At 37.6% G+C, this 22,028-nt stretch overlaps 3 protein-coding genes across 3 annotated transcripts; 2 read left to right on the forward strand and 1 right to left on the reverse strand.

Moving 5' to 3' along the window:
* The first annotated feature begins 4,889 nt into the window (after positions 1-4,889).
* On the forward strand, positions 4,890-14,394 carry LOC129747160 (SET and MYND domain-containing protein 4). The gene is made up of 6 exons (XM_055741202.1): positions 4,890-5,347; positions 5,414-5,609; positions 12,518-13,099; positions 13,160-13,312; positions 13,452-13,965; positions 14,035-14,394. Exons 1-6 carry the CDS (start codon positions 4,909-4,911, stop codon positions 14,260-14,262), a joined length of 2,112 nt encoding a protein of 703 aa, XP_055597177.1. The 5' UTR covers positions 4,890-4,908; the 3' UTR covers positions 14,263-14,394.
* Positions 14,395-17,605: 3,211 nt separating this feature from the next.
* On the forward strand, positions 17,606-21,021 carry LOC129744742 (cyclic AMP-dependent transcription factor ATF-6 alpha). The gene is made up of 6 exons (XM_055737428.1): positions 17,606-17,790; positions 17,848-17,945; positions 18,010-19,022; positions 19,114-19,292; positions 19,352-20,049; positions 20,317-21,021. The coding sequence occupies exons 2-6, from the start codon at positions 17,924-17,926 to the stop codon at positions 20,640-20,642; spliced, it is 2,238 nt and encodes a 745-aa protein (XP_055593403.1). The 5' UTR covers positions 17,606-17,790; positions 17,848-17,923; the 3' UTR covers positions 20,643-21,021.
* Positions 20,943-21,778, reverse strand: LOC129744743 (uncharacterized). The gene is made up of 3 exons (XM_055737430.1): positions 21,558-21,778; positions 21,432-21,468; positions 20,943-21,370 (listed from the first exon to the last, which is right to left on the reverse strand). The coding sequence occupies exons 1-3, from the start codon at positions 21,628-21,630 to the stop codon at positions 21,040-21,042; spliced, it is 441 nt and encodes a 146-aa protein (XP_055593405.1). The 5' UTR covers positions 21,631-21,778; the 3' UTR covers positions 20,943-21,039.
* Positions 21,779-22,028: the final 250 nt, after the last annotated feature.

A 22,028-nucleotide genomic window follows, 5' to 3' on the forward strand; every position in this document is an offset into this window, starting at 1 on the left:
CAACGTTTTCTTTCAAAAACAAATATACTCAAAAGATGGACAATGTTGCTGCATACATCAAGGGGCAAAAATTATGAACATTTTTCAATATTTTTTGGCCTAAAAAACAAATGAAATTTTACCTTCATACAATTCCCTAGGTCCTCCCACTGTTCCTATATTCTTTTGTTATTCAAACTTAGCCATTAGATAGGATTTTAAGTAATTTGTTCTAAACAGGCTTATTTCTCAAAAAATGTTCGTTTTTTTTTAATATCCAAAAATTATCACAGAATGACCATAAAAATAACTCTAAAACTATCCCTATACAAAGGTAAAAAGTTTAAATTTCATATAAAACAACCCATTTACTTCGAAATGCTATCATTTTATCAGGAGTGGTATTTGTTTGTGAGTCTTCGAAACAACAGATATTTTAAAACTTTTAAACTACATTTAAAGTAATATAAAAAAAAATCCAACTTCAAACACAATTAAGCCTATTTGAAACTCAATTAAAAGGCTTTCAAATGGAGAAAACAGTTCTCAGATATTTTAAATTCAGACTCAAATAATGATGATTATCTGTAAAAATTTCATTTTGATCAAAGTTCCCCCAGCTTACGGTACTTATGATACCTAAAAAACAAAATTCAAATAATTTCCTAAAAATTCGTTAATTTTTTGTGAGGTGTAGCAAAGAATATCGGGTCAACTAGTTATCAATAAAATTGTTTGCAGCGATAAATTTAACAAGTTTTTTTTATTAAAAATATGGCAGTTCAAAATCAAAACTTTATCTTTCATGGATGTCTTTAACTTTTGACATTTTTATTTTTGATTTTACTCAAAAAGAGAACTTGCAACAAAAAAATTATTTTAATGAAAAGTCTAATAAAAAAGTTTTTCAACTTTTTTATGAATAAACCTGACACATACAAGAAAAAGCATAAACGTGTTGCATACATTTAGGAGTAAAACATTTTACAAAAAAGTTTACTTACTTATTTGTAGTTAAAATTTTAAAGTTCAACATATAAAAGTTAGGACTGATAAAATTTCAATGTCAAGCACGTGAAAACGATAGAAAAGAAAGATCGATACAACTGAATCAAAGCAATCGAAAGATTCCTTTTAATTCAACCACGGTAAATGAAAAGTTCATATACCAGTATTTCGATAGCAACTTACTACCTTCTTCAGTGAACGTTTTCGATTGATGAATGTGTATCGTTTCCCTCCCTTATATTGTCCGGGTTAGGTAAGCTACTACTAGGTAGCAGAAACCTCCGAATGCTCGGCAGTTGTGCCGTTGTCTGTTTTTTGGGTCTACCTACCCTATTCTGGGTGTTTTCTGGTAGTGCTAAATTATTTTCTACCCGTTTTTGGGCATTGTCAGGTAAATTATTGTATTTCTTTTTACCTAAGAATTTGAACAACCAAGTGTGCCCTGGTCCGGAGTCTCCGTTTAAGAGATGAACTGATTTTTCATTGAAGATTTCAATGCTTTCAGCAACATCCAATTTAAGCGAATTACTATTCAAAGACCGGATCAGCGAGACATTTCCTCGATCAATAGAGTGACCAGATTCACACATGTGTAAAGCTACTGCAGATCTAGGATTCTGTGAAGGAAGAATTTTCTTCTTTGAGTCAGATCTAGCTATAGCCATGTGTTCCTCGCCCTGAAAGTGTCTGCCCCAATCGTCCCTAGAATCAAAGGCCTACCGAAGATTCACAAACCAGGGAATGAGATAAGGGAGATAATTTCGGGAGTGAACGCGCCCACTGAAAAAGTGGCGAAGTGGCTACTGAACGAGTTTAAAAGGATGCCAAAACCTTTCAAAACGAGATCGGTGACCAACACCTTAGAGTTCGTGAACAGACTGCAGGCTTCGGGAGGCATAGAAGAGGACGAGGTCATGGTTTCCTTTGATGTTTCAGCTTTGTTTCCAAGTGTTCCCGTTAAAGAAGCTTCTAATCTGCTAGAAGATTGGTTGCTTCAACAACACAATGGGAGCACTTGGAAACTCAAAGTTAGAAACTACAAGAAATTGGTGGACTTGTGTATGGGACAAACCTTCTTTAAATTTAGAGATTTGTTCTATAGACAAACAAAGGGGGCACCAATGGGAAATCCTCTGTCTCCATTCTTGTGTGAACTGTTTATGGCTCATTTGGAGGAGACTCTTGAAAATCAAGATTTATTACCCGAAAAATGGTGGAGATACGTCGATGACATTTTTTGTGTAGTAAACAAAGATTTTCTAGAAGAACTTCTAACATCCATAAACGGTTTGCATAAGAATATTAAATTCACTTGCGAAATAGAAGAAGACAAGAAATTACCTTTCCTGGATGTTCTGGTAAGGAGAGATGATGGCCTATTCCAATTCGAAATCTACAGAAAGCCGACAAACACCATGAGGGTAATACCGAGCACCTCGAACCACTCGTTCCAGCATAAGATGGCGGCGTCCCACCACATGATCCATCGGATGAACTCCATTCCCCTATCAACTGAAGGAAGAGAAAAGGAACTCCAATATATTTTCCAAACGGCTAATAAAAATGGATACCAAAGTAGATCCATTCAAGCCATCATAAGGAAAAAAGAAAGATTGCTTCAACGGAAATCTTTCACTACTTTAACTCCTGTTCAGAAGGAGTTTCAACGAAGGTCCATGGAGTTCAACAGTGTCAACGCAGTCGAATTACGACACAAGTTGACAAAGTTCGATATTGAACTAGTGTTCACTAGCTCTAATAATCAACTGAAATCCATCTTAGGATCGACAAAAGATCCAGTGGAGCTCCTTCATAGATCTGGTGTGTACAAAATCAGTTGTTCCGACTGTGATAAGGTGTACATTGGACAAACCAGAAGGAAGTTGATTGATAGATTCGAGGAACACATGGCTATAGCTAGATCTGACTCAAAGAAGAAAATTCTTCCTTCACAGAATCCTAGATCTGCAGTAGCTTTACACATGTGTGAATCTGGTCACTCTATTGATCGAGGAAATGTCTCGCTGATCCGGTCTTTGAATAGTAATTCGCTTAAATTGGATGTTGCTGAAAGCATTGAAATCTTCAATGAAAAATCAGTTCATCTCTTAAACGGAGACTCCGGACCAGGGCACACTTGGTTGTTCAAATTCTTCGGTAAAAAGAAATACAATAATTTACCTGACAATGCCCAAAAACGGGTAGAAAATAATTTAGCACTACCAGAAAACACCCAGAATAGGGTAGGTAGACCCAAAAAACAGACAACGGCACAACTGCCGAGCATTCGGAGGTTTCTGCTACCTAGTAGTAGCTTACCTAACCCGGACAATATAAGGGAGGGAAACGATACACATTCATCAATCGAAAACGTTCACTGAAGAAGGTAGTAAGTTGCTATCGAAATACTGGTATATGAACTTTTCATTTACCGTGGTTGAATTAAAAGGAATCTTTCGATTGCTTTGATTCAGTCGAATCATTCAACCAAGTAGGCTCATACCACAACAGAGATCGATACAATTTTTTAAGAGGATTAAAATTTAAAATAAATTAGCTGATTACATGAGAAATTATGTCGGAATCTTTTTGTTTTCTTCATTTTATAAAATTAAAAATTGAATAAGTCCTGTTGCATACAAAAGTTGCATCTCCACTATTGCATGATACCCTGATTGACGATACCGCATAGATTCTCTGATGTAGAGCACATCACATATGTTTTTATGATAATAATTCAAATTTGAAAAACGTCAAATAGCAAAACGATTACTTACGTCAAAACTTCGATTTGGGAGCTGTTTCAAAATTAAATTAATTTACAGTCAACAGTTCGCCTCCCGCCTGGGAAATTTCGATGTTAAAGTTTAAGCTCAAATGGCAAAACAACTCACCCAAAACGAGATTAATATTAATGGCGCGTTTTTCCATCCATTTACCTTACGAGCGTGTTAGAAGATCAACAGATGGCCGGCCATCCTCTGTCATCACATGTCGTGCTCTTCAGTTTCTAAAATTAACTTGTTCTAGGAGGAAGTGAAAAAGTAACGAAAAATCGGGGGAAGGTGAAGCGTGATTGAAGGAAAACTGCGCCAATCGTACACTGGTTATAATTTTTATGTTTTTCAAATTTGTTCAGTCATACATTCGTTATGTAAATGTGAATTGAGGGAAATACACCAATAAAACTTTTTAATTCCGAAATATTAAGGATGATAATCATGCTGCATTTACACCTCATTAATAAACCTCACTCAACATAATCTGAAATCAGGTATATTCACATCAATTCCTTTTAAAAGATAAGAAGTAAAGTTTTTCCTTTTTTTTATTGTTGTTGATTTTTTTTATCACATGCATCTTACATAAACATAAATGTTAAAGCAACTCGACCTATATACAATACATTTTTGACTGCTCCTAATAAGAACTATCAACTGCTGCCAAATTGACAATTTATCAGAAGTTGAAACTAATGGTGAAATCATTTAATTGAAAATTTGCTTTTTAGGCTAGGAGTTGGAGCGGATTACTACTTAAATACTGTTTGATTGCAATCGAGTTGGTAGATCCGTTATTAAAAGGAAATTTGTTGAAACGTTTTGAAGCACTAGTGCATCGAACCAAACGCTTTTGGTACCTGCGGAATACATACATTTCCTAGAGATAATATTGTGTTTTATTTACAAGTTAATTAGCTAAATGATCCCAACTGCACATGCGTTAAAAGTTTGTTTTTAACAGAATCCGTCTTTCTATGCTCATCCCGACTTGCATTTCGCCTTCCCAAACAAAACAAAACATCGGCCGGTATGCGAGCGTGCAACACAATTCACATTTTCACCATGTGACTGATCGTGCACGTTCGTTTTCCCGATCGACTAAAATGAACACAATGAAGTTGCGTGAATTTCACGAGAAATGCTACGAAAACTTATTTTTGTCCATTCGGCAAGCGCATGTTTCATCATTCGTGTCCCATTTTTCACCGCTTACGGATCTGTGAAGTTGCGCACCTTTCATTCATCGCCATTTTTGCATACTCAATTGTTTTCAAGAATGGAAAAATCCGGAACCGATGGATTTTTTATTAATTATTGCGAAGAACTGAGGCAATCACTAGGGCCCAAACAATGGAACGAATTTGCCAATTTGAAAAGCGATGAGCAAAGATTTGCATTTGCCAATTCTCTAAAGCCGATTGTTACCGAACTTAAATTGACACGTGAATTCAGAGGCAAAAATCTGGATCAATCGCTAGCTTTCAAATCTTTGGGAAACAAAGCCTTCCAGAAGGAAAACTGGAATGAGGCATTGGTGTATTATAATATGTGTTACCTGGCCACACCCGAGGAAAATGGTAAGAGATTAAATATTTTTCAAAACCATAACCTAAGAAAATTGCTCACATTTATTCCTTATTTAGAGTCGGAGAAAGCTGTCGCCTTAGCCAATCGATCGGCAGCTCTGTATCATATGGAAAAATATGATCAAGCTCTGGGGGATATCGAGAGGGCAATTAAACTCAAATACCCGAAAGAGCTGATGTATAAGTTAACGGAACGAAAAGCTCGCTGTTATCTGGCCAAAAAGGACCACGCAAGGGCAATCGAATATTTCAAGTGAGTGTTTATTTAATTGTATTTGAAGCATGGAATCGTAGTTTTATTTAAAGGTTTAATAAGTACCAACACTTTCAATGGCCTCCAACATTCCGGAAGATTTTTTACATTGACTATGACTTAAAAATAAAAGTCAAAAATATTAATTATATATCAACTAGTTATGTTCACGAGGATTCGTTATTCGAGAATCCACAAGTTATAGTTTTTAGTTCATCATTCGTTTGAATTTTAGGGAACCAAATATTTGATTTATACCGTCAACTTAGGTATCATACAACATTTTTTAACTTCTAAGGCTTTTCACTCAAGATACAGTCTTGGTAAAGAGTATTCAAACCAATATAAAGTTTATAGGATATATCATTGAGCCAATGCTCATAAAGTAAATTACGACAAGAAACAACCAAATTGGAACTTTGGCAACGACTTTTAGCATGAAAACACGGACTAGAATTGGAACTCAGAATGTTTTGACCCTTGCCCAGCCAGGTTAACTGGCTAAACTTGCTAGAGAAGCTAGCCGCCTCAAGCTAGAGATATTGGGACTGAGCGAAGTCCGTTGGCCTAACACTGGAGAACACGAAACACAGTCCGGGCAAGTACTGCTTTACTCTGGCATAACTAAGAGGAGAACACGCTAATCGGGAACGAGGAGTTGGTTTCCTATCAAGCCCGCAGGCCCATGCGGCCCTCATAAGATGGGAACCGATAAACGAAAGAATAATCGTAGCCAGAATCAGAACACGGGTTAGAAACCTTACCAACTGACGTTACCGACTAACAGGAGAAATAGAAGTTTTACAGTCAATTAAACAGGCTGGTTGAGAAAATTCCAAAGGGTGACATTCAAATCCACTTAGGCGACTTCAACGCTAAGATTGGCTTCGATATTCGGCTCATTAAGCACATGAAGGTCAAGGACAAATGAGAGGAAACGGAGAGCTGTTTGTAAAATTTTGTGGCAACAACAGCATGATGATTGGTGGATAGCTCTTCCTTTACATATTGACCAGCCCTTAAGGTCACTTGGTTATCTCGAGATGGCCAAACGGAAAATCAAATTGGCCACATCTGCATCAGCCGAAAATGGAGAAGGAGCTTTCTTGATGTCCGCAACAAACGAAGCGCAGACATTGTATCTAACCATAACCTTGTTCTTGGCAAGATACGACTGAGAGTTGCGCGTGTCCAACAACGAGTAGAAAAAGCCGGATGTTGATACAACATCCGGCGACTGGAGAATCCAGACGTGAAAAGGCATACGTTGAACAGCTAGAATCCCGAGCCTCGGAACTGCCGACAGACGAAACAGTGGTGTGGAATCAAGAATGCCTTTATCACGACGAGCCATGGTACTATCGGTAAAGTGTGTGTAAGAAAAAGAAGCGAATGGATGTCGGATAAAACTTGGAGTTTGGTCGATGATCGGAGAAAGACGAAAGTCGGAATTGAGCAGGCATGTACCGGGTCAGCCAAAGCAGCCGCCTGCTTACGATATGTGGCGCTGGAAAAGGCAGTTAAACGAGCCTGTGACGAGACAAAAGAGCCTGAACAAACTCCCTAGCCGACGAGGGAGAAAGAGCCGCCGCCATTGGGATATCTGATTACTATATTCCATTTCTTGCTTCCTTAGTGGTGTAAGGACTAATGCAAGAATTCCGCTGAAAGACCGAGTAGGTCAGCTGTTGACAGATCGAACAGATCAACTCAAGGGTTGGACTGAGCATTTTGAAAAACTTTTTCGAGTCACAAATAGCGATGGCCAACCGAACCCGCAGCTTGAAGCGCCAACAGTAAGTAGCAATCAAGGCGTCAACTCGAAAGCATCCTCGCTGGCTGAAATAGAACAGCAATCAAAAACATGAAAACCAACAAAACGCCTGGAATCGATTGCATTCCTGCTGAAATGCTCAAAGCCGACCCTGCCTTGTCAGCACAAATGTTACGCCGAAATCTGTGATACTGCAACATACCCGGGCGACTTGATGCAGGGTATCCTAGTGAAGGTCCCGAAGAAAGGAGACTTGATCGAGTGCGGTAACTGGCGTGGCATAACTTTGATCTGTTCTACTCTCAAAGTACTCTGCAAAGTGATCCTGAATAGGATCAAGGAGGAAATTGACGCTACACTTCGACGGCAACAAGGTGGATTCCGATCCGGAAGATTATGTGTGACCACATCAGAACGCTACGAATATGTAAGGATGGTCCGACCAGGATCAAAGCAGAGAAGACTCCCTGAATCAAACCTCAGGGTCGGCTTCAATCTATCGCGTCAGTAGCCAAGAAAATATTTATCTTTCCCAAATAAACTTCCCACTTAAACCCCGAACTATGAGCTGATATGGTTCCTGCCCAGCATTACCCAACCGACATAAGAATACGGTAACTGACCTACCTTTTGACGGGCTCACACAGCTCACGGCCGTCCTAGGCGTGTAGGGGAACATGCCCTATTATGCGCCACCTAAGCGAATCACTGATTTTCTATGTATTCCATGTACAAATTGTGTTGAAAATGGGTTTTATCGTTGAAGAAAATAGTTTTCTACAAATGCCTATGATTTTTTATTACTCAAATTGATATCGATGCTTCAAAAACTTGATTTTTTAAAACCATATTCAAAGCCACAGATCAAAACTGTGTTGCAAATACGCGCCGCTGTGTATTCAATACGCGCCTAGCAGCCGAACAGAGCCGAAAGCAGCCGAAGACCGAAAACAAACCAATACTTACAGACACTTTGACTGAAAAGAAAATCAAAATGGACTAATCAAAACTTAAAAAAATGAAAAGTAAATATGGTTAAAATATGGTTTAAGACTGTTTGTTCATTTTCAATGAAAATTGGCCATTTTGAAAAATTAATGCAATTTTCAGCCTACTACGATTGGCGCTTTATAACGAGCGCATGGGCCGTCATAGAACATACCCATAAAAAGCATACCTTAGCGAGTTTAGTTTGATTTTTTGACATAAAATCATAGTTTAGATTCTCCTCTATCGATGTGTCAGAAAATATTTTCTTATTCGTTTTTCTCTGCTTGGTAACACCTTATTGAAAGTGTTTTAAAATTTAGATCGAAATGAAGAAAAACCTAAATTGTGAAATTATCACGACACGGGGGCATTTTAAGGAAAAAAACGTACTTGCCATGACCAATCACAGCATTTAAAACAAATTGGTCATATTTTGCAGGCTTAAAATGTTTCAGATTCTTCAAAACAAGGATGGCGCGTATTAGCCACATGGCGCATTATATGAACTTTTCCCCTACACCGGTTGTGGTGATGGTTGTGTTCACAGCAGGAAGGCCTGCCTACTACAGTAGAACAGGGTGTTGTAGAACTCTTAATCCGGGTGAAGGTCGTAGTTTGAACTCAAGCCAAAACTTAAGGGGTTCTGGTCACGATGGGGAACATCGAAAGGTGATATTAGATAAGGGAATATGGGGTATATTTCCAGTAATGGGTTAATTTTTGCTGGTCGTGTTCATGACTTTTGTTTTACCTGGGTGATCTGATATTACGCTTATTCTGGAAGAATCACCACATCAAGCAACGGATGGCGTCTTTTCCATGCGTTCATGTGCCTCTTATTCCGGACCCTTACTTTCCTCATCCTTCCCTCCTCCCCATCGTGACCTGTCATCGCCGCCATCATCGCGGCTCAATCTCAGTTATTTGCCATCTAGTTGTGGAGTTGTAGTTTTGATGTTCTCCGATAGTAGGCGGGCAAGCGATGGTATTTTAAGGAGTTGTGTGCTTTCGTCTGTTTGTTGGTTGATTGTGAGAAGTCTTTTTTGGTACGGTTAAACACCCTCTTGGTCACCTTTGAAAATTCGGACAAAGGCCTCCCACAATCTTGAACCCCAATCGAACTTACTCGTTACAAATAACACTGGAACAAATCAACGAATTCCAGGACTCCCTTCTGCTGGTGTTCGTTGATTTCGAAAAAGCATTCGACAGATTGAACCAACAAAATATCTGGGCGGCTCTAAGGCGACGAGGAGTCCCATCTCATCGAAGCACAGCACGAGGCATTTTCGTGCAAGGTCTTGCACGATGGTGTCTTGTCCGAACCAATTCTGGTAACTGCTGGAGTGAGACAGGGATGTATCTTATAACCGTTGCTTTTTCTAATCGTAATGGATGAGATCTTGACTGGATCGATGGACTGTAGACCAAACAGAGGATTGCCGTGCGAAATCCTTCGACTATTGAGCAGCTAAACGACCTTGACCTGACAGATGATATTATTTCGCTCGCCCTAATACAACAAGACATGCAGAGCGACCTCATCGAAAGCTCCAAGGCAGCAGGTCTCAAAGTCAATGTCGGAAAGTCCAAGTCGATGGAAATCAACAATCTTTCCAATTTCGTGGTAGCTGGGCAATAGGTTAAGAAAGATTAACGCTTTCAGTGTCTGGCAGCCAGATATCGCCTGATGGTGGTATCGAGAAAGTCATCGAAACCCGGATCAGAAAAGCCCGTCGCGAGTCTCCGAAACCTCTGGCGCTCACGCCAGATCTGGCTCTGCGAACAAAAATCCGAATCTCCGAATCTCGTGGCGGCACAGTCTAGCCGCTGAAATCTGCACAGTTTACGAAAATTTAGGCTGGCAGCAAGTGAAGACGCTGGCTCCGGATCGCCAGCAGTGGAGATCTTTTATCTCAGCCCTATGCGTCGGTCAATCGGCGCCGGACCCTTAGGTAGGTAGGTAGGTACAGGTTTTATCTGGATTTTCTAGTTCAGAGAATCATTAGAAAATAAATTTAATCCCACTTTTTTTTGGAAAAATTAATAGAATAGGCATAACTATTTCGGACATCACAAAGGGGCGTTTTAAAGTTTCTGATATTGAAGATATTAATTTTTGAACATCTTTGTTGAAGACAGCAAAACAGGAAGTAAGCCATGACTTGTTGGTAGCTGACGTGTTTTTTTTGCTCCATCGGTTAAATTTTTATTTTTAATATTTCGCTGGTGTTTTATTATAAAATTAGTTTAATTATTCCTAAATCGAATGGCCGGTTCAGCCAGTGTATCAGTGATATTCAGGAGAAATTTTAACACCATCGGTGGAATAAATGTGTCGATCATCGTTGTTCTCAGTTTTCCTAGTTGAAAAGATCCTAGTTCTTCAGTGTTTTTGGAAGCAGCGAGGAATGTTTGGTGGAAATCAAAGGAAAAAACAAAGCTCAAGTGATGCGCAGCAGAAGAATTTAAAAAAACTGATAGCGCGAAGACTTGCGTTAAAATTGTGTCTCAAATAGGCCTTTGGAAAACTAAATCTAAAAAATTGAAAATTCAACTTTAATGGGGGTGTTTTTGAAGCTGGTCTGAAACTAAAATATTAATTGAGTGAAAAAGAAATTTTAAATAAAAATTGCAGCTTCGACGTGTAGCGTACTTTGAATTTTTTTGAGCAAACGTGTTGTTGTTTTTATCCTTTCGTGCACGTTCATGGGTCGGTATGAAAAACTAGACTGCTGCGTTAAGTTTTTTTTTCGTAGCAGAAGAATATGCAGCTTTCTGTGAGGATCGCCGAAAAACTGCAAAAGCTTTGGATAGCTAAAAGATAAGTATCATTTCATTGCATTACTTCTTCATAATGTATTTATACAATAGCTCAACTCTATTACTGGGGATTAGTGGGGGGTAGGACAGGACATCGAATGAACGGAAAACTGATGTACAATGGATTGTGGGTTCAAGCCAGCCGGAGTATCTCGGCAAATTTGGAATCATGAGTGGGTAACTTAGGTACCTTTTCAGAATTCTTTATTTGTTTCGAACAGTTTGAAGGGAGTAAGATGAGTCAAACCTGTCCCAAGCCAGTGGTAACGGACCCCTTGGTTGTGCTGCAATTATTGTTGATGAGTTAAGCATGAACAGTATTTGAAAGTGCGATCGAGACTTCCCGTACCGACTCGGGTCGAAAGACCTATCAGCCACTGGTGGGTCAAACATACATACATACATCTTTGTTGAAGACAGTAAAACATAATTTCGGTTTCAAATTTCTTTGAAATTTAATTTAACTCCTAAATTCTCGTAGAACTGGAAAAATTCAAAATGAATACTTATGTAAATTTTTCTCAGAGTTTATAACTCACAGTAACCGAAAAAATTGACCATTGATTTAATTTTATTGATAACCTTCATTTTTCATATTTTTGTAACATTTTTTAGTTTTTTCAAAACAGTGCACAAATTTATTGAATGAATTTTTACCTATTTCTAAACGTGAGCTTTGAATCTCTGAAACGAGAACTGAGATGATGAAATTAAATGCATATTTGGATTCAGCGCTCCCGAATCAGTCAAAATCAGGTATTAATTTTTTGCACCTTGGAAAATGAGAATATTTTTGACTTGTTCTGCTATCAGGAGTTGATGCTTCATTTTATGATTTTTTGCTTACACAAGGAAACAAAATTCAATTTTTTTAAGGCGCAAAGAATATAAGTTAATTTTGAAAAATTGTGGGGGGCTGATTCAAAACATTTTTTGAAGTTTTTCTATGCTCTTGTTTTTATGATTATTTTGGAAAAGGTTTTAATTCATTAAATGAATTTAAGCATTTTATGAAAAAAAAATCTGTAGAACATCATTAATATTTAAAAAAAAAAATTTGTTGACTCAATAATCAACCGCTAGTTGACTTCTGAGAAAAGCTTCTTGTATTTTGTAACATTTTTCCCGCATGGGAGGAGTGGGGGCTGGGGGTGTTGATCCTTCCGATAACGACCCCCCCCTCTCCCCACCTCTTATAGGACCGCGCATGGATGAGTCCGAGGGTTCTTATTATGCTGGTTCATCTTTAGAACTAGAATTTTGTGTGAGACATCATCATTTGATTTTTTTTATCACCTCATTCATTTTTATTCTATCACAGGAAAAGTCTCCCTGCTTTAGATGACTGCAAACTTCCATTGGAGCGGCGTCAGAAGCTCGAGCGTGATGCGCAGATTATGATAAATCTTCTCACTAAAAATATCGAAACCGAGAAAAAGTTGACCAAGTCCAAGCGTTCCGCGCCTTCAGCGCCCAGTAAATCGTCAATTCCGGATCACTATGTGGATAAAGGACTATACTTTGACTACACCGAAGAGGAGGGACGATTTGCAAAAACCAACACCGATTTGACGCCGAACACCATCATATTGCTGGAAAAACCCTACGTTTCTGCCCTGCTGCAGGAGTACAGCTTGAGCAATTGCTGTCATTGTTTCAAACGTGTCACCATTCCTATTGCTTGTGCTAAGTGCTCGGATGTGTTGTTTTGTTCGGAAAACTGTGAACGACTTGCGAACACCTGCTATCACAAATACGAATGCGGATTCTTGTCGATCCTGTGGAAATCCGGCGCTTCGATTACTTGTCACATGGCCTTGCGTATAATAGCACAGAAATCTGAAGAATATTTTAAGGAGATCGGTCCTGAGTTAGCGAGTTTAACCAGCGAGAAGACTGACAAGTAAGGTCTTACTTTGCATTCTATGAATTCAGAAATAATGCTTTCGTTTGTTTCCAATAGATTACCGAACGATGATTACAGAAAAGTGTTTAAATTTGTCACTCACGAAGAGAAGAGATCTGCTGAAGATCTATTCCTGCGAACGTTGGTGGCCGCCCTTTTGAACTCCTGCCTTGCCATGAGTGGCTTCTATAAAACAAAGGATTCTGAGAAGTAAGGCTGCATAAATCAATTATATTATGTGAAATAAGAGTTGAAAATTTTAATCTACTTGGGGAGAAATCTGAATAATTTTTCATTTGATTGAATTGTTATATTTTGGTTAAAACACAAAATATTCATTCTTTTTCAGTTTCATCGGAGGACTTATTCTACACAATCTCCAGTTGTTGCAATATAACTCTCACGAGATCTCGGAACTCCAGCGAGACACCGAGCAAGATCAGGGCAAGTCAACGTTCATTGGAGGTGGCCTGTATCCCACCCTGGCCCTCTTCAATCATTCCTGTGAACCAGGAGTTACTCGGTTCTATCGAGGCAATGCGGTTTGCGTGCGCGCTGTCAAACGTATTAAGGCTGGGTCAATGATAGCCGAAAACTACGGACCCATGTTTACACAGGTACCAAGAGAAGAAAGACGCGCAACACTGGAAAAGCAGTACAAGTTCACGTGCAATTGCAAGGCTTGTGTGCAAAATTGGCCGCTTTTTACCGATCTGGATCCCAATGTATTGCGTTTTAAATGTGACGGTGGAAAAGATTGTTCCAACGTGTTGAATATTCCGGCGGAAATCAATGAATTCATGATCCAGTGTCCAGAGTGTGGAGAACACACGAACATCATGAAAGGCTTGAAATCGTTGCAGGTATGTTAGGGTTCATTTATTTGCCTAAAATTAATGTTTTTCATTTCAAACCATTTACTTTACTTCCAGGATACTGAAATGTTATTCAAAATGGCCACAAAACTGCATGCTAATGGCGAATATGAGCCTGCACTTTATAAATATGTAGAAATGATGAACATAATGGAAGAGGTCCTGGTGCCTCCTTATAGAGATTTTCATTTGTGTCAACAAGGATTGCGTGCTTGTATGCTTGAGTTTGGAAACCGCAGTGTGAAATCAACTATCATTAAACCGAAACCCGCGCCTGTATTTTAAAGTTTTTGAGCATACATATTTTTTTTATATTAATTTCCAGTCCAGAATAAATCATGTTTGACCTACTTCTACATAAAAAAAATATACTGTAAATCTTCAATAAAGACATGAAAGTAGTAAATAAACTTGATGTTAGACCGTTGAATTACAAAAAGAAAGTTTAACGAATTCCTAAATATCACACAGCAAAGTTACAGCGAAAAAATTAAAAATCAGCACTGAAAAACCCGAATCCTACCATTCGAAAATAAGATTCAGTTGAACAGCAGTAGATACTCGCTTCAGAACATAGTGCAGTGCATTGCTTTAAAATGCAAACATCGTATTCAAAAATGTATACGACATTTAGCGTTTAGACTTTTTTTTCTAAAATGGTTTTAAACAGGTATAAGCAACACGCGGCCCGCATGTGGCTTGCGAGACCCTTTTTTCAAATTTGTATGCCTTAACTTTTTTTCTAAAATGGATTATTAGGGAAATTTATACGATTTGATCAAATATGTACTTATCTGCATTTGCCCCACAATCATTCAGATTGTTAACTTTTTTCTGGCATTTCAAGCATTTATTATGTTTTGTTCAAGGCATAAATTCAATATTGTTTATTGGCATAACGAAATATTGGAGTTTTTTCTATTCAGGATAAATTTTTCCTAATTATTTAACTCCTACCACTTTGAAAAGCAAAATCCATTAAAGTGAGTCGGAAGAGCAGCCAAAAAATGGAAGCTACACGAAGCGAAAAGATTTTTTATTCTGTTAGTGAAGTCATTATTTTCGTTTTCAAACCAGAACCTTGTGAAATATTTTTTATTTCTGAATATTGACGAAAATTACGAAAGCCTGGGCGAATGATTTTAAATTTTTTTATCAACATGAATCAACTGGCATCAAAGCTGCTGACAAAAATTATTAGTTCTTTATAAAAACAATAGATAAGTCTGAAATTCTGTGATTCGACCTAAAAGCACCTAAAAGGTCTTTGACGATTATTTGTGATGCTTTTTCAGAAATTTGATAGAAAATTTATAGAAAAAAACATTGATAAAATGAGTATAATTTCACTTTTATATTATTCGCATATCACACTACCAAAGTCATAATCTAGCTTTAGAAATCCTATCCCAATGGTATCTGAGTAAGATAAAAAAAATGTGTTGGATTTTTGGTTTTATCATCACCGGAAAACTTCGAAGTATGATAAAAAATTAAATAACATCTGAAGAAAATCCAGAATCATGAATGTAGTTTTGTAGACAGTTGCTTTCAAATGTGTGAAATTTAACATTTTCCCGTGATTTCGACAACCTTGCTCAACGCCTCAACGCAATGATCCAATACAGACCTTCAATTAAAAAAACGGGGTTGTTTGTAGGAAAAAAATCTGGGCTTTGAGGACAAGTTTTAATTGTGGAAAAACAAAAATCCCAGAAAGTCAGTTAGCGATTCAACACGCTAAGAAGACGGCAATTTCTTTAAATATATATTTTTACACGCTTAGTTATCACTGTGATAAGCTCCAGAAGATTTTTACATGAAAATTATGACGAATATTTCGATCTGTTTTAACAAAAAAGTTGTAAGAACGAATGTTTGCCAAGAAGTATTTAAAAAAACTGAAAGAATTTAAAAATTACAAAGATTTATTGATGTATATACTAAGATTGCAATTATTCTCCCCGGGATAATGACTTCTCGAATCACAGGGAAATTGATCAATTTTTATGAAATTCGAACTTCGGGTGATTACCCGAATCTCGTGACAATCCATTTCTCCTGAAATCAAAGATAACATTTCTACGAGTGTACAGGAACTCGAACATGAGTGCGATGAGATGCGATGCGGCGAATGCAATTCAATGCAGTGAACCGGGTGAACCACATTCACTCTAAGCGGATACAACCCAAAACCAAGTTGTAATGCCGCAAAATCGGATGAAACTGGCTCCCGACGAAAATAAGTTTGGAGGGGTTTTCCCAAACTTGAGAATCGAGCTCTTTCTCACACCCCAAAATCGAGAAAGCCATTCTGACGAGAAAACGATATTTATTTGCTGCTCATAGCATTTCAAATGGACATATATTTATTCAAAAAAGACAAATGCGTTGCTTGAAGTTTTTTTTTAATTCTTATTTTATTTAGTACCACTTTGTGTTTAATTGTGTGTTATCATGGTGAAATTTTTCGAGCTCTGTAATGAGAATGGAAAGTAAAGAAAAAAGAAAATATTAGAATTAAAAATATAAATCTATTAAAAAAATATAATGATTAAGTACAAAACAAAAGTATGCGATATTCATTGAGTTGTTAAAGAAATTGATTATATAAAATATTGATAATAATCTATTATGTATTCTTACTTACAAATCTTCTGTTAACAATTTTTTCCAGACTTACCTATCTGTATTTGGGTGATATCCCCGTTCAATTTGTTGGTCTGTTCCTCCAATTTCCTAAAATTCTTCCCAAATTTTAACAATTGATGTTGCTGGAAATAGAGAAAAATGGCTTTGAATTACACTTTTTACTAATTAATGACTGTATTCAATGTTTTATAAGTATACTTACGCTTACTACATACTCCTTTTTCATTGGAAAAAAAATTATAAAAAAAAACAAACAGCGCGGCGGCAAGAAACGAAACAAATTCTGAACGATAAGTTTTTGGGGGCATCAGTTCAAACTGTGAACTTTGATTTTGGGGTGTTGACAGCAGCCCAAAATAAAGAACGGCAGCTAAACTTTGTTTTGATGCCCGGGCATTCTTAATTTTGGGTTGTTTTGATTCTGAGTGTTTGTTAAAATGTATGTGAATCGCATAATTCTGACATACTCATCGCGGCGAAGCAGGTGTCAATTTGTTCCGCCGCTCGAGTTCGTATAGGCTGCGTCCGTAAATTCGCATCGCATCGCTCTCACTATGTCATCGGCGTAAAGAATTAATATTTGAAAACAACATTTGTTATTCAAAACAGAAGAAAAATGAAATTTTTGGAATTATCTAGAAAAGGAGAACGATTTCAGAATTTCCCACAATTCTCGGAAAGGACCCGCCTCGACCACTCGGAAGTTTGTCAAAACAACCTGTAAATCACAGGAGAAACCCGTTTCGAACCTACAGGTGAAATTGACAGTAGAAAAGCTGTTGAAAATACAGGACAAAATCGTCCCGACCACATGAGAAGAGATTAAGTGCATGTGTTTGCCCTGGTACAGAGGACAAGCGTTTTTGTTGAACTTTCTGGTTTATTGAAAATTTTCAGTGTACAACATATGTTCCACACTATTTGCTTTCCAGCCCCTCTCTTTTTAACTTTAAAACTACGCTACTGCCAATGTGCAATGTGTCAAAAAGAAGGATTAAGAACAACAATAAGTGCAAATCAGAATTATTTTCATGAATTCAGCACTAATTTTCAAATATAACAATGAAATAGTAACTTTTATATGTTAAATTTGTGTTCAGAAAAGAAAACAGTGTAGTGAATTTTAAACGATATAATTAATGACATGAAACGTGACAACAAGTAAGAAATAACCTAGCTTACGCTGGACGAATTCCAACATTCATTATTTTATTTCAGATTTTGGTGAACAAAATTCCTCAAAGGAAAAAATCCAAGAGTATTAATAAGTATCTGAAGCGGAACAGAGCCCAAAATGGAACAACAGCAATTATATGGTTAGTTGGTGCTTTTTGTCAACATTTTATAGTAATGAATTAACTTAATTTCTTTTTTTTACAGACGGTACAATGCTGGACATTGAGCCTATGCTGGAAGATTTTCCTATAGATTTATACGAAGGATCTCCGGCAAATGATGAAACTTTTGATACCCTGGACCCAAATTTATTATCTCATGCGATAGGATCTTTGGATGATACTTCTTGTTATAGCCAAGAACACGATCAAATGATGAGTCCACAATATGGTGACTCAATAGACCCGGACATATTTTTAAATGGGGTCATTAAGAGAGAAAGTGAATCTTCGGATTGCTCGAATCTATCACATAGAAACACTCCTTCGCCAGCTGACAGCAATAAAAGTTGTGAATCTTATCCTTCCAGTGGATACGAATCGTGCCCAAGTGTTCAGATGAACAATATTCTGCTTGATAGTGCGCCCGTTTCACCAGAAATGCCGCCTAGCCCCCCACAAATAGTTTCGGTTTCCAGTAATAAAGTTATACGGGTAGGAGCGGCGCACTTACCGGTAATTCAAAAATTATCTTGCCCTACTAAACTATCTGAGTTGAAGAATATCAAACTTCCTCAAAAAACAACGTTTTTAAAAGCTACAGGAAAAGTTTCACAAACCGTTACAAAGAAAACCATTGTGCTTACTGCTAAAGACTATCAAGCTCTCGTCAAAAACATTAAATCAAAAACCAATGGAAAAATTCTCATCAAAGCCGCATCTTCGATCAACAAAAAGCCAATGGATACGCATGTGGGATGCAACCAATCAACAACAGTATCGACCCAATCACCATTAGTTTCCTGTTCAGCAAGTGCGATTATCACCACGATTCAGGAAAAGAAGAATTCGGTCGACTTAGGAAACCAACCAGGGACAGCATCAGTTCCAGTAGCATCCAAGGAACGGATCATCGACGAACGGGCGCTCAAACGACATCAAAGAATGATCAAAAATCGCGAATCCGCTTTTCTTTCTCGTGCCCGTAAAAAAGAGTATGTCAACTCCTTAGAACAGCAAATCGATGCGCTGAAGCAAGAAAATCAATTCTTGAAAACTGTGAGTATAATAACTACATTACTTGATAAGAGCCTAATTTAACTCTTGCAAAATATATCATGAGTAAAACGGTTATTCTTCCGATTTCTAGGAAAACTTTAAGCTACTGGAAAAGCTTAAACACAAATGTTCCTGCATAAACAGCACAGTGACCCGCCTTGGAACTGTCCATACTGTGATCTCAAAACGCATGACACCGAACGTGCGTAAGAACACGGCTATTGTATTGGCCATGCTATTCATGGTATCGCTCAACTTTGGTCCGATAGGGTAAGAAAACTTATTTAGGTAATATGTCTTGAGTTTGACAAATTGTTCATTCCTTTTAGCAATCTTCTAACCCGAACCAGTACAACAAAATCATTAATGGAAAGGAATATGGAAGGCCTGCCGCACCATCAGCGTAATCTTTTATGGTTAGATGATGAACCCAAACTGCTTAAAGCCGCACAAAACGTTGCCACAAGTCTTAACATAACCAACTTGGAAGATTTATCCGGACAACCTGAAGAATCCCTTTCTGCTTGCCCTTTCTACGTGAATCAAACGGAGAACATCCGTTTGGCAAGCGAGTTGCGCCGCTGGATCGGCGAAAACGGGTTTAAAAATTTGACTGATCGCGACGGCGATGATATGAGTATTAATTCCTTTTCGGAAATGTTCGCTCTGAAGGATACCATTGATTCAATGTATCGACAGATGAAAGACATCAGTTCTCAGATGGAATCATTCAAAAGGCGTAACAAAATAGTGGTACCTCGTAAAAACGTTCAGGTGCCTAGAAAGCCAGCACAGCAAATGGACTTGTACAGAGACGACTATCAAATGCGAAAAGAAAACGACTTGGCTCTGTATTATCCCGGGTTTAGTAAAAAGTATGCTAAATTTTTCGAAGAAATCGGTAGACGTGACGATACGTTCTATTTGGTTTCGTTCAGTGTGGAGCACTTGCTCCTGCCTGCCATTGCTTATAACAAAACTAATCGTCCGAGGATGTCGTTGATGCTGCCAGCGATGATGGAGAACGGTGAGTTAGAAAAATCAGTAAAATTAGTTTTTTTAATCTTTGAAGGATTCGAAATTTAAGAAAAAATCTACGGGTTGTGCATAAAATCTTTCGTTAACATTAATTTATCAAGCGGAATAAGGTTAGCTTAAATTAGATAAATTTTACAATTTTTGAGAACATTAGTTTTACTTGTAATTAGTTTATTTTATTTCAACGGTTCAATCCATTTCATAAATGAGATAATTTAAGATCTTATATCAAATAAGCAAAAACATTTTTTTACAGCCACACATCCCTCGGATAAAGTCACACTCATGCAGATCGATTGCGAAGTCATGAACACATCAATGATACAAATCCGTGAAAAGAATATACCGGGAGATTTGCTGAAACCACCGCCGAATTCCAAGTCGGAGTACACAGCTAGTAATCCCAGCAGTGGCACTAACCGAGAGCGTACGTCTCATCCCTTCAGCGGAAATAATGAACGGAACGTCAGCAACGCAGAGAGCACAGGGAAAGTTCCCCGATACGGAAAGCATCAGGGTAGTAGACCCTTTTTCGTACAGAGAATGGGAGTGCAACCGAAAGATGGACTGGATGTTGACTAAATTCATGAATATTTTATGCTGACACACTGATTGAAGCATTTAAATTTAAGAACAGTTAACAACACAAAACTTCATACCACAAAGAGTGCAATCTGACCTATTTGACCTATTTATCAAACATACTTAATTATCACCAGGAAATTCCACTACCTAACGGGACAAATGTTTTGGTGACATTAACTACTGGAGGCCTAATGCCGGGTTTTCGATTGGATTTAATTATAATTGAAAGACATAGTTGTTAGAATCGTGAGAACAAAATATTTGGATTTTTCTCTAACAAATGAAATAAGTGAAATGTGAAAATTTGATATAACATTAATGATTATCTTAAGTTAAGCTATTATACAAGTTACTGAAATATACAAAAATAATCTGAGGTAGTTAGTCGAAACAATCATTCCAACTGCTGAGAGAGAAGTTGATCCTCGACCATGTCCAGTGCCTCAGCGTTAAGTTGGCCTCTTGCTTCCGCCAGAACTTCGTCGTACTGCTTTATCAAATCGGTTTTACATTGAACGTACACCTCCAGTACTTTACGAAATTTGTTCGATTCTGTCAAGTACTTGGAAATGTCGATCCCCTGATCTAGGTAATGCCTCTGTTCCTCAGATAATATCGAATCGTCCAGCACAATTGAACTTTCTTTCAATTCTTTAAGTTTATTAAACTGCGCTTGCATAAACTTTCCCCAGTTTTCAATTTCGCGATTCAATTGCTGTTCATAGCTAGAATTATTTACGGTTAAAGAAAACAACATTCATTCGTAGTTGTTCGAATTTCACTTACCTTGATCTCATGCTAACCGGAGTGGAATTTTGTGAACCTATGAAAACAAAATTTATTAAGTTGAATAAAAAAAAACAGCAGCTGCTCTTAATTTAAACTTAAATAAAAGAAAATGTTAGACCTTACCAATACCGGTCCGAAACAATGAAGATCTCCGCTTGACTACGATTGAGCCTCTCAAATTTTCAAACTCTTCCATTTTGGTGTGCTAGTGTTCAAATTTCTATTTTTGTATAAGCTTCTACGGGATAATAATCGTTTTTTAATTCGTAAAATAAAAACGGATAAATTTTAACTTTTTGTGTAAGCGGGACGCGCAAATGAATGTGCGGAAACAATGTGGAACATATGTTTGCAACACTGAAACAAACGTGATTGAAAGTTATTTTTAATATTTTAGCGTAGCATTTCATAAGGGCGAAACTATCAGTTGGCTCAAAACGAGAAAAACGTGTTTGAAATTTAGGAACATCCCGCATGAATCAGTATTATACAATAACGATTTCCATTATCTTCTTCCCAAGACACACGTAAGATTAGCTTTATAGTTTTGGATTATTGATGTACGATTAAGGTAGTCTTTTTTCAATGAAATGG

This window comes from Uranotaenia lowii, chromosome 2, assembly GCF_029784155.1.
Source record: "Uranotaenia lowii strain MFRU-FL chromosome 2, ASM2978415v1, whole genome shotgun sequence".
NCBI classification, from domain to species: domain Eukaryota; kingdom Metazoa; phylum Arthropoda; class Insecta; order Diptera; family Culicidae; genus Uranotaenia; species Uranotaenia lowii.

Excerpts from the sequence above, each read along its gene's own strand:
- LOC129744742 (XM_055737428.1), top strand. The coding sequence starts at position 17,924 with ATGGAACAACAGCAATTATATG. Across the intron at positions 17,946-18,009 it reads GGAACAACAGCAATTATATG|ACGGTACAATGCTGGACATT; the intron begins GTTAGTTGGTGC and ends TTTTTTTTACAG. Across the intron at positions 20,050-20,316 it reads GCCAGCGATGATGGAGAACG|CCACACATCCCTCGGATAAA; the intron begins GTGAGTTAGAAA and ends ATTTTTTTACAG.
- LOC129747160 (XM_055741202.1), top strand. The coding sequence starts at position 4,909 with ATGCTACGAAAACTTATTTTTGTCCATTCGGCAAGCGCATGTTTCATC. Across the intron at positions 5,610-12,517 it reads AGGGCAATCGAATATTTCAA|GAAAAGTCTCCCTGCTTTAG; the intron begins GTGAGTGTTTAT and ends ATTCTATCACAG. Across the intron at positions 13,100-13,159 it reads ACCAGCGAGAAGACTGACAA|ATTACCGAACGATGATTACA; the intron begins GTAAGGTCTTAC and ends TGTTTCCAATAG.
- LOC129744743 (XM_055737430.1), bottom strand. The coding sequence starts at position 21,630 with ATGGAAGAGTTTGAAAATTTGAGAGGCTCAATCGTAGTCAAGCGGAGA. Across the intron at positions 21,469-21,557 it reads ATTGTTTCGGACCGGTATTG|GTTCACAAAATTCCACTCCG; the intron begins GTAAGGTCTAAC and ends TTGTTTTCATAG. Across the intron at positions 21,371-21,431 it reads CCGGTTAGCATGAGATCAAG|CTATGAACAGCAATTGAATC; the intron begins GTAAGTGAAATT and ends AAATAATTCTAG.